The sequence below is a fragment of the Elephantulus edwardii genome, unplaced genomic scaffold, assembly GCF_000299155.1.
Source record: "Elephantulus edwardii isolate Elephantulus edwardi_28Jun2011 unplaced genomic scaffold, EleEdw1.0 scaffold00111, whole genome shotgun sequence".
Classification (NCBI taxonomy): Eukaryota; Metazoa; Chordata; class Mammalia; order Macroscelidea; family Macroscelididae; genus Elephantulus; species Elephantulus edwardii.
This window is the reverse complement of record NW_006399861.1, coordinates 8,875,425-8,888,158: the sequence shown is the minus strand read 5'-3', so window position 1 is coordinate 8,888,158 and position 12,734 is coordinate 8,875,425. Positions and strand designations below refer to the sequence as shown.

Here is a 12,734-nt window from a genome sequence, read left to right as displayed (position 1 = left end):
GCTAATTTCCTGTTAAATGCGTTAAGAAATGTAAAATACCTAATGTGTACATACTGTTTTTTAATAAATTTTCAGACATATTTGTGTTACGCTCTTCTGTTCCATTGCATTCCTAAAAGCATACATTTTCAGAATGTTAAATTTGAGAACCTTTTGTTAGCTTTAAACCACGGTTTTACAAAATTCTAAATTAGTATGTGATTCATGCATCATTCCATTGTATGTGAACATGTGAATTCCATACTGGAAAGTTTGCACTGTTCTCTGTCAAGTTTTTAGTGGTTTAGTCTCTGTGTACTTTCTCTTGGAAAGTTTGCACTGTTCTCTGTCAAGTTTTTAGTGGTTTAGTCTCTGTGTACTTTCTGTTGTATCAAACAAATGGCATGGCTGTCTCAGGTCAAAAATGCTTTTAGAGTTTTTTGATTTTGTGTTCTAAAATGAAACTTGTTAATGTCTAGGCTTTTTTTCTTTCCTTTCCTGAAATAATTTCACGTATCTATTATTCCAGAGGTAGCCTAAGTTTGGATGATTTTCGGTAAGTGTTGAGATAGCATGTGATTCTTTTAATTATAATTTTTTTGTTCTAAAAGTTTACACAAAGCAACTTAAATATAATTGATAAGACAGAGATTAAGAAAAAAAGGTATTGCTGCCTTTACATTCATTATTTGGAATATTCTATTAAAGCTACTTTAGAATATTTTTAAGTCAGTGTCTCTTACGGAAGCAGTAAAATATACATCATCATAAAACAAAAAATCCCTAATGATTTTAAGGAATTTTGAGTATTTGTTTTGCTAATGAATATCTAATTTATCAGGGCTGTTGATGAGGTTGTTAGTAGGGTGGAATTGACTTAATGACAGCTATTCTACTCTTGATAGTTTTTGCTAAAGAATTTTTAGATTTATTTATGTTTAATTATTTTAAAAAAAATAATACAAGTATAATACATTGGTTTTGTATTTCCTGACCTAATTACAGAGGAGATATCTTAAAAATATGTCATGTATTCAAAAGCTCATTTTAAATTCTGGAGATTAGAACAAACTCCATAAATAATGTAGATTCTGGAACATGTAATAATATTTTGTCAGCATATTAATATTAGACTCTGAAAACATTTCTTACATATAAAACTTTATCTAGAATTCAGGATTAAAAGCCACTAATTGTATGCTTTATATAAATGAATATTTTTTGATATTTTAATTTATTTATTTTTCATTTCAATGAACATCTACAGAGATTTTGGAATTCCATTCATTGTAAATGAATATTTTTAAGTACTAATTTTGCTACTCACTACTTTTAGAACTTTTCTAATTTTAAAGTAAGTTTTCGTTTGCTTCTCTGGTGTGTAAAATTTAAGAAGTTGGATCAGTATGAAATTAAATCAGTGTGAAATTGTATTAGTGTAGTTTAACTTTTATGATTGCTGCATTTTTTTTATGCTTAAAGCCAAGCCATTTTTTAATTATTATTATTAATTTTAATGAAAATTTACAGAGACTTTGGATTTCCATTCATTCATTGTTGCACTTTTCTCCCTGCCCACCCCTCCCCACCCCCGTACACGCTTCTCTTAGAAAAGTGAAAGGAAAATTCTTTCATTGTTTTACAATCTCTCCCCTCCAGGCCCACCCACTATGCAGCCTTCGTTCTGGACTCCTGTCATAACAATAATACCTAATTACACATCCATTTTAAACAGTTTTCTCCCTTATCTGTTTCAATGCAGTATACAATATTTATCCCATATTTCTCAGTCTTCCCCCAACTCCAATGTCAGTCCTGTTTTACAATAGTGGCAGTATGCAGTACTGAGATATTTTACTCAGCATAATGTCCTCCAGGGTCACCCATTTTGAATAATATTGCATGAGTTCCTTGTTTTTCAATGCTGCATATTATTCCATTGTGTGAATATATCACAGCTTATCTATCCATTCATTTGTTGATGGACACTTAGGTTGTTTCCAACTCTTTGCTAGCTCAAAGCTGCAATAAACATGAGCCTGCATATATCTGCTTAGGTGGCAGTTACGGTCTCTTTGGGGTATATTCCCCATAGTGGAATTGCTAGGTCAAATGGTATCACTATCTGCAACTTTTTGAGAAGCGCCACACCACCTTCCACAGTGGTTGCACGATTGCTGCATTAATACAGTAAACAACTTAATTTTACTTGTGAGAATAATTGTTATCTATTTATAGTTAGACATTCAAAGCATGCCTTTGATCAGTTTTTATTTTGAGTATATGTCCTAAGGGCAGTGTTATATAATGAGCATGAGTTTTAACTTGTATGAAACTCAGGTTTATATTTGCTAATAACATGTGACAGTAAGTGCTAATGAAACAAGTTTTTCCTGTATTGGCTTATCTTTTTGTTGTTTTCGAGATATTTCCATTTTTAGAACTGCTAATATTTTCCTTTGTTATTTTATCTTTCTTTATTACCTAGATATTAATAAGATCTATTTTACATTTAATTGGTCTTTTGAATATTTGTGATTATAAAGTTGAACTTTGTGTATGTATTTGTCATTAAGTAGGACAGAATTTTTTTCTGTTAGGTTACATCTATAAAGGAAATATTGACTCGGTGATAATTTTCAATTATTCTGTTGTACCATGTTACTTTAGCAACATAGTTCAAATTAATATTCTGTTTTGAATGTTGATCTTACCATATATTCATATGCATTTATAGGCAGTCCCCAATTTATGAATGAGTTATATTCCCAAACCTGTCCTTAAGTTGAATTTGTGTGTAAATTCGAACAGTTAGGTACAGTTTGTGTCTAAAGACTCCCAAAAGGGCCCACTGTTGTCAGATCAGTTCTGACCCATAGTGACTATCTTTTTAAAGGTAATAATTTTAACAGAAGGGATTGCCTGTCTTCCTTCCTCAGACCAGCTGGCTGATTTGTTTGGTTAGCAATGCAGTGAGCTATGCACTGCTTGTGTTTGTATATAGTGTACCTTGTTATGTATAAAAAAACACTAAAGAAACTCCTCCAGATACATGGAAACATCTTTAACATAATAATACAGAAATACTTACGTTTTGAAGAGAACCTCTTGGTATAGTGCATAACGTATTGGTCTACTACGTGGAAGATCATTGGTTCTAATCCATCAGACCCTCTGTAGGAAGAAGGTGAGCCATCTCCTTACCTAATGATTTAAAGCTTTGGAAAGCTTTGATGGTGAGTCACTATGTGTTGGAATTGACTCTGTGGCAGTAGGCTTTAATAATGTTTTGATATGTGTCACAAAGTAGTTCCTGTTTGTTCGTATGTACCTTGAATTTTTTATATAATAGGCTTTCCAGGGGTTGATTTGTAGCTACAGATTTTATATAAATTGTTTGTAACCTAGGGATGCCAATATTTAATAATATGTATCATAGTAACTACCTACCACTAGGGGTCTCTCATCTTTTAAAAATGTTAATTTTAATCTTGAAATTAGTAGTAATTTCTAGTACTTACTAGTGAATATTGTAGATTTTATGCATCCTCCAAATTTAACCTTTAAATAAATACTTTTAGCTTTTGAGATATTGCAGTTTTAAATTTGTGACTTGAGAACTCCAAAATGGAACCTTTTCAAATGATTTCTTATTATTGTAAACACTTGATTTTTCTTTACTATTTAGGAGCACACAGAAAAGAGGAGAATCATTTGGAATAAGCAGAATAGGTAGCAAAATTAAAGGAGTATTCAAGAGTACCACGATGGAGGGAGCAATGTTGCCTAATTATGGCCTCACTGAAGGTGAAGATGACTTTGTAAGTAAAAATAACACAATTTGATAGATGAATAACTTCAGATTTACAATATGGGTGAATGATGAGCAGTCTTTTCCTGTACAGAATACAGCCTCTTTTGGCTAAAGGGTCTGGTGTGAGTCAGTTTGAACTCAGTTGCACATAACAAGATAACAATAATATTCTTTCATTTGTTAGAGTTTCATGATGCTGATCTTCTTTTTCAGACTTCTGAGCATGAAGTCATTGCATCCTAATTGAAAATAGTTTTGGCTATGCTGAGATCCCTCTAGTAGTCAATGTTGCATTTTTCAGTTGGACTTTTAGCAGTTTACTCTCTCCATGTATGCTACAGGAACATAAATCATAGATGCCTTTACCCTCTTAGTATGTGGTCATCCTGTGGTCTGTGAATCAGCACAATCTGCATTGCTAGGAATTTTTCAAGCCCCTTCTTACATCTACTAAGTCAAGATTTGTATTTTAATAAGAATCCTACTTGTGTCATATGCACATTACCCCTACCATGCTATTTTCTTTCTCTATGTCCTTATGTATGATGATGTTCTACCTGAAGTTCTTTCTTTCATGGACTTCAAAAAAATTTTTTTAAATTGGGAAACATTTGAGTATGCCCTCCACATGCACAGGGAATGTCCATTCTAATCTTCCTGGGGTGCTTTTTAAGTTTTGGGTTTTTTCTTTCTGTCCTGGCAATTTTACTGAAGCTTTTATTGCCTCTCTTGGTGGTTGTTGTTGTTATGTGCCATTGAGTCGTTTGCGACTCATAGCGACCCTGTGTACAAGAGCCCTAAGCGCCATTCTATCCTGTACCAGCCTCACTGTCTCAAACACATTCATTCCCACCACTCCACTCGCAGAATCGATCCATCTCATCGAGGGTCTTCCTCTCCTGCGCCTTCCCTTCACTCCTAAATATGATGTCCCTCTCCAAGGACCAGTCCCTCCTTGTAACATGCCCAAAGTATGTCAGACGAAGCTTCAGAATCCTTGACTCCAAGGAGCACCCCGGCTTCACCCTCTCCAGGACAAATCTGTTTGTTGTTCTAGCAGTCCATGGTATATTCAACACTCTTCTCCAGCACCACAACTCAAAGGCATCAATTCTCTTTCTATCATCCCTAGTCACTGTCCAACTCTCCTATGCTCCTATGCATAGCACGCAATTGCAAAGACTATAGCCTGGATCAGGCGCACCTTAATCTCCAGCCTGACGTCGTTGCACTTCAGAACTCTTGAAAGGTCCCTCACAGCTGACTTTCTCAGTGCAATTTGTCTCCTGATTTCCTGGCTGCTGTTACCAGGAGTGTTGACTGTGGAGCCAAGTAAACTAAAACTGTTAACTATCTCAGTTTCTTCACCATCCGTACTGATGCTGCCAATTGACCCAGTGGTGAGAATCTTTGTTTCCTTGATACTGAGCTTCAATCCATATTGAAGACTGCAGTCCTTGACCTTCTGCAGCAAGCACTTCAGGTCCTCCTCAGTTTCAGCAAGCAGGGAAGCAGGGTTGTGTCATTCGCATAATACTGGTTATTGACGATTCTTCCACCAATCCTGATGCCGCATTCCTCCTTGTACAGCCCAGAATTTCGGATGATCTGTTCTGCATACAGATTGAAAAGGTATGGAGACAAAATACATCCCTGACGGATCCCTTTCTTGATTTTGAACCATCCAGTGTCTCCCTGCTCTGTTCTGACAACTGCCTCTTGGTCCAAGTATAGGTTTCGCATTAGCACAATCAAATGTTCTGGGATTTCCACTCTTCTCAGAGTCAGCCATAGCTTGTTGTGATCAACACAGTCAAAAGCCTTTGCATAGTCGATGAAGCACAGATAGACATTCTTCTGATATTCTCCGCTTTTTACCAAGATCCATCTAAGATTAGCTATAATGGCACTAGTACCATGACCTCTTCTAAATCCAGCCTGCACATCTGGCAGTTCTCTGTTGACATATTTATTGTTCCATACGATTTTGGATAATTTTCAGCAGAATCTTGCTTGCATGTGTTATCAATGATATTGTTCAATAATTTTCACACTCTGTTGGGTCACCTTTCTTTGTAATGGGAACAAATATCGATCTCTTCTAGTCAGTTGGCCAGCTGGCTGTCCTCCAGATTTCCTGACACAACTTAGTGAGCACATCCAGGGCAGCATCTGTTAGTATGCTGTCCACTCCTGGAGCCTTGTTTTTTGCCAATTCTTTGATAGAAACTTGAACTTCCTCCTTCATCACCATAGGTTCTTTCTCATATGTTATTTCATGAAATTCCTCTGTGTCAGCCAATTCCTTTTGATACAGTGACTACAGTGACTCTGTGTGCTTCTTCCATCTTTTTATACTTCCTGGATCATTCAACATTCTACCCAAACTATCTTTAAGTATGTGCCACCTGTTTCTTGGTAGTATGTAAATATTTTTCTTTTTCTTAGTGCTCTTGTTGATAGCCTCTGAGGTCCACTGCTGATTGGCTGCTTCTTGGAGAGCTGCTGCTGCTTTTTCTTAAGCACATTGTGTGCAGCCTTTTCAGGATCTTGTGATTCCTTTTTGAAGGAAGATTTATTCTTCTTAGGGACACTTATGTTTACAGTTGTCTCTTCAAAATTACTATTAACCAATTAGTACTAGCAAAGAGATTTCTTTCTTAGATTTAGGGAGAGCAGACCTGGCCTGATCTTCCTGTGCATTCTTCTGTGGAGTCTCCTGGTGCTTCTTCTTTTTCTTCTTCATGAGTTTCTCACCTCTCTCCTCACATTCTTGATCTTCAGGAGGTCATTGACTATTAAAATTTCTACTTAACCTCTTTTTTAAATATACTTACAGAAAAGCGAACAGTGCTCAGGTCTTTCATTCATAGGGTCACTATGAGTCGTCTATGACTCATCGGCACTTAATAACAATAACAATGACAACACAAAGAGCTACATTAGCCTGGTGGACAGAAAGTTATGTTACCAAGACCAAGATGGGTGATTTTAATCTGCAACCCTCAGGCCTGGTTTACATTGTTTCTGTCAAACATTCTTCTAAGTGGTATAGCACTGGTCTGTGCATTGCTATACAGAGGTAACTCATGGTTGCTGTGATGCAAAACCCTGTGACACTGATATGCAGCTTCCCTATTAAAACAAGCTTGGAAGCAGGAGTGGCATCCGCTTCTGAAATGGCTTACCTCTGAAAACAAAGAATAGTGCTCAGGTCTTTTGTTTATAGGGTCGCTATGAGTCAGCTATGACTCAATGGCATTTGACAACAAACAGTAACATACAGAAAAGTTGGGTTTTCATTCATTCATTTCCCCCCCTTACCTTCCCTGCCCCTGCTCTTCCACCAATCCATTTTGTTTTACATCTCTTGTTCCAAATTGTGTCATACGTATAATGCCTAATAATACATTCCTTTCAGATTATTTTTTCCTTCATCTCTTCCAATGCAGTGTTTGTTATTTATCCCCTTTTCTTAGTTTTTTCCCAACCCCATGTCAGTCCTGTTTTATAACAGTGGTGTTATACAGTATTTGTTCTTTAGGTACCAAGATATTTCACTCAGCATAATATCCTCTGTGGTCACCCACATTGTATAATACTGTTTGAGTTCCTTGTTTTTCAGTGCTGCATAATATTCCATTGTGTGAATATACCAGTTTTTCCTATCCATGCAATTGTTGATGGCTGTGGGTTGCTTCCATCTCTTTGCTATTGTGAATAATGCAGCAATAAACATGGGTGTGCATGTATTAGTTTGAGTGTTGGCTCGAGTTTCTTTAGGGTATATTACTATATTAAGGTATATTCTTTAGGGTATATAATTCCACTAGTGGAATTTCTGGGTCAAAAGATACTTCCATTTCCTTCTTTTTGAGAAGGTGCTAGACCATCTTCCATAATGATTGTACCATTTTACACTCTCACCAACTTTGACTAAAAGTTTCAATCTATCTACAGTCTTGCTGCCATTTGTTGTTTGCTGCCCTGTTGAATTTTGTTATTGTTTCTTGGGTGAAATGATATCTCCTAGTTGTTTTGATTTGCATCTCGCTGAGAGCTAGGGACTTTGAGCAGTTCTTCATGTGTTTGTTTGCCATCTGAATGTCTTCTTTGGTGAAGTGTCTATTTACATCCTGTGTCCATTTTGTGACTGGGTTTTTTACCTTTTTCTTGTTAAAGTTCTGGAGTATTCTATAAATTTTAGATCTGAATCCCTTATCAGGTAAGTAGTTTTTGTTGTTATGTGCCATTGAGTCCCTAGCAACTCATAGTGACCCTATGTACAAGAGCCCTCAACTCTGCTTTATCCTGTGCCAACCTTATTATCTCTGATGCACCTACTCCCACTGCCCCAATCACTGAATCAATCTATCTCATCGAGGGTCTTCCTCTCCTGTGCCATCCCTCCTCTCTCCCAAGGACTGGTCCCTCCTTGCAACATGCTCTGAAAGTATGTTATATGAAGCTTCAGAACTCTTGCCTCCAAGGAGCAGCCCAGCTTCACCCTCTCCAGGACAAACCTGTTTGTTCTCTAGCACCACAGCTCAAAGGCATCAGTTCTCTTTCTGTCATCCCTAGTTACTGTCCAGCTCTCTGATGCATAGCATGCAATTGAAAAAACTATAGCCCAGATCAGGCACACCTTAGTCTCCAGCCTGACATTGTTGCTCTTCAGTACTCTGGAGAGGTTCCTGACAGCTGACTTTCCCAGTGCAGTTTGTCTCTTGATTTCCTGGCTGCTGGTACCAAGATTGTTAACTTTGGAGCCAAGCAAACCAAAACTATTAACTATCTCAATCTCTATGTTTTCCCCAGTCTGTGAATTTCCATTTTACCCTGTTGGAGAAAGTTTTTGATATGCATTAGGGATTTGATTCTTAGAAGGGCCTATTCATCTATTTATTCTCTCCTGCTTGTAGGTTTTTCAAGATGCTTGGAAGTCTGTTTTAGCTGTGGGCTTCTAGAGTTGTTCCTAGGTTTTTTCCTGATGAATTTTATAAAAGTGTTTGGTTTTGCTCCTTGGTCCTTGACCCACTTTGAGTTGATTTTTGTGTATGGTATGAGGTGTGGATCTTGCTTGAGTTTTCTTTAGATGATTTTCCAATTTTGCCAACAGAATTTGTTAAAGAGGCTGTTTTTCCACTTAACTAATTTCATCTCCTTGTCAAAATCAGTTGACCAGAGGTAGATGAGCTGATTTCTGGGTTTTCAATTCTATTCCATTGATCTCTGTGTCTGTCGCTGTACCAATACCATGCTGTTTTGACCACCATGGATGTGCAGTAGGATTTGAGATCAGGAACTTCTCTTTTTCACTAGTGCTTTGTTTATTCAAAGTGTCTTTCCGTTCCAGATGAAATTAGAAACTGCCTTTTCCATCTTGTTTAAGAATGGATTTGGTATTTGTATTGGGAGTACATTGAATTTGTAGATTGCCTTGGGTAGAATTGTCATTCTCACAATCTGACGTCTTCCTATCCATGAGCAGGGTATATTCTTCGATTTCCCTAGATCTTTTTTTGTTTCTTCTAGTAATGTTTTGTAATTTTCTTTGTGTAGATCTTTTGTGTCTCTAGTTAGAATTGTTCCAAGTATTTAATCTTGGGATTAGCTATTATAACTGGAATTATTGTTCTTAGTTCCATTTTTATATACTCTCTTTTACTATAGAGAAATTGAACTGACTTTTGTATGTTGATCTTGTAATCTGCTACTTTGCTAAACTGATCAACTTTGCCCAATAGTTTTCTGGCTGAATCTTTAGAATTTTTAAAGTATCCTATCATAGCATCTGCGTATAGAAATATTTTTACCTCTTCTTTGCCAATTTGAATAGCTTTTGTTTACTTCTCTTACCTATTCCTATTTTCTAGAGAGATGCTTATAATCTGTCTCCATTGAGAACAGTGTGGCTCTTGGTTTTATATATATACTTTTCACTGTGTTGAGGAAATTACCTTCTAGTCTTACTTTGTTGAGTATTTTAATCAGGAAGAGGTGTTTGGTTTGCGTCAATTGATAGGAACATGTGGTTTTTGTTTATTGCTTTGTTAATGTGATGAATTACATTGATTGTTTTTCTTATGTTGAACCATCCTTGTATAATTATTACGAATCTCACTTGGTCATGATGAATTTATATATTTATATATAATATCTACTTCCTAAACAACATGCCTCTGGAAACTCTATGAACTTTGATAAATGATGATAGTTACAGAAAGGCTTCAGGCCTTTTGTTCATAGGATTACTATGAGTTGTGCTCCACTCAACAGCAATCAACAACAACATAATATATATTATATAATGCATATAATATATAGTTTATATGTGTGTGGTACATATGTGTATATATATGTGTGTGTGTGCATAAAAATAAATAAAAGTCTGAGAATATTACCAGTTTTTTTCTGTTTTCTGAAATACTTAATGTTAAATTGGTGACAGGTCCTCTCTGAATCTTTAGAAAAATTCACTAATAAAAAACTATCAGCTCACCCTGGCTGTGGTCCTTCCACTCTGGTCCCATGGAAACTCTTGATCTGGGAAGCTCACTGTGAATTGAAGTTGCTCTGCCTCTGATCTTTCCAGCTGGTGAGAATGTTTGCTGTGGCTGGAAAGCCCACCAGAAAGGAACTTGGGGGAGGACTCACCTGTTTTGTTACTTTTTTTCTGGTCCCACAGCTAAGTTCTCTGGGGCTATGGAGCCCATTACTAAAGAAGCTAGCTCTGGAGCATACTCTAAAGGGACCTTAAGGAGAACTCATCCTACTTCTGTTCCTACCTCTCTGGTTCTGCAGCAGCAAAGTTCTTTGTGGCTATAGGGCCCCTGGAAAAGGAATTTGTTCTACCTCTGTCCCGGGCCTGCTGGGAGTTTAACTCCAGTGAAACTCACCTGGAGGGGAGCTTGCCTTGCCTTCTGTTCCTTCCTTTCTGTTCTCACAGGAAAGTTCTTTGTGCCTGTGGAGTCACTTGGGGAGGGAACTTGCCCTTCCTCTTTATCAGGGCTGCTCCTTACTCATCTTTTAAAGCATAATTCCCTCTTCTGTCAGGTTGACTCTGTAGGACAGAGTACAACTGTAGCATAGGTTTAGCATAGGTTTTCAAGGCTATACTTTTACAGAAGCTGTCACATCTTTCTCCTGAGTGGCTGGTTGTGCCAACCTTTCAGTTAACAATTGAGTGCTTTATAAACATGTACCATATTATATATTTTTATTATTATTTTTTCTTATTATAAAAATAGAAGGATAACTTGCAAAACATATATGGGGATCCAAAGGAGTAAGGGTTGGGAGCAGAGGAGTGTGGATGTCTAGGGATGAAATTACAGGGTTGCACAATTTGGTGGTGGAGGGAGTGGTTAAAGAAAAGGAGAAAGATCTGGCAGGACAAAAAAGACAGGGTAATTGTGGGCATAGTCCAATGGTGATCAGTTTGATTTTTTAGTTTGTTTTGTTTTTTTATAAAGAAATTGAGATTGTCTTTTTTTATTTGTGGTTTTCCCCTTGCAAATAGGGGCACAGACTCTTGCTGCTTCATGCTGATCCGGGGTGTTGAGATGAAGGGGAGGTAGAGTCCACATTTAACACTTTACTGGTGGTCTTTATTTGAAGCTGCCTGCCTTCTTATTCAGTTAGTATACATTTTCATGATATTTTCTACCCTCTAGAGTGCAAAGTCTAGAGTCCTAAACTCCCAGTGAGTCCAGTGGGAGTGGCTGGCTGAACTTAGAGGCTCCATTCATCTTCCTTAGCTGGAAGTTATATTTCCCTTTTGTCTCTGGGACTGGGCTCAGGGTTCAGGTTCTGGAACAAAGACTCAGTGTTCAGGTTACCTATAGGAAAGGGAGCAAACCTAGAGAGAACAAATTTTAAATTACAAAGAAAAGGGCTTTGAAGGTGTTACTTACAGGTGTCCCAGAGGAGCAGATGAAGGAGGAAAGTGGGTTAGATAAAGTTCCTCATACACAGCAAGCAACTCTCGCCAGGGCTGAGCAGCTCTCTACTTCCAGGTGCCTCTCTCCTGCCAGGTGTCTCTCCTCAGGGGCCAGGTGGCTCTCCCCACGGGTTGGTGGCTCTCCCCAGGGTACAGACAGCTCTCTCCAGGGCTAGGTGACTCTTCCCTGCCAGGTGTCACTCACCAGGGGCCAGGTGGCTTGGCTGGGTGGCTCTCTTTTGCCTGGTGACTTCCCTGCCAGGTGTCTCTCCCCAGGGGCCAGTTGGCTCTCCCCTGCCAGCTGGCTCTTCCCAGGTTGACTCTCCCCAGAGGCAGACAGTTCTTCCCAGGGGCAGACCTCTTTCCCCTGACAGGTGGCTTTCCCCGGGGGCCAGGAGGCTCTCCCAGAGGCAGGAAGGTTCATCCCCTGAGGACTCTTTTCAGGCCCAGGCCTTGCACCTTACTGGGGACCATGGCAGGAGATAGCACTTCTGGCTCCATAACTGCCATCATTGCCTCCCTCCTCTCTTTCAAGTAGTAGCTCGAAGTAGGTATTATTACCTTCCCCTTCCACAAATGGAGAAGGGGCTTCCAGAGTGGTGAACAGACTTTCTCAAGGTTGAAAAAGTAATAAGTGGTAGAACAAGGACTAAAACCAAGATTATCTGGCTGGTTGTAAGGCAGCAAGCTCCATGTAACTCTCAGGTTGGCCGTCTTTCGTCTTCCTCTGCAAGCATAATCTTGCTGAATATTATTTTTTAAATGGCTAGAAGAGTATATTCAGGCACTGTTCAGGGCTTCCACCTGCCACCATATTATATTTTAAAGATACAGTTGAAGAATCAGTAGTTGGAAAACATGGACTTGGTGACAGAAATGAAGCTGGAGATAGAATGATTGAATTTTGCACAATCGATGACTTATTCATTGCAAGTACGTTTTTTAAGAGACATAAACATAGATTATACACATGGATTTCACCTGATGGTATGCATAGGA

General features: G+C 38.1%; 1 protein-coding gene across 3 annotated transcripts in view; it reads left to right on the top strand.

The window, feature by feature from the left end:
* The window catches only part of SNX14 (sorting nexin 14), a 201,213-nt gene that overhangs the window by 106,453 nt on the left and 82,026 nt on the right, over positions 1 to 12,734 (top strand). For 2 of the 3 annotated variants that reach the window (XM_006892135.1, XM_006892136.1), the window contains one exon: positions 3,668 to 3,800. In XM_006892135.1, the coding sequence (XP_006892197.1) occupies positions 3,668 to 3,800 (133 nt within the window). Of the gene's footprint in view, positions 1 to 508; positions 536 to 3,667; positions 3,801 to 12,734 lie in introns of all 3 variants that reach the window. The other variant, XM_006892134.1, reaches the window with a different exon arrangement.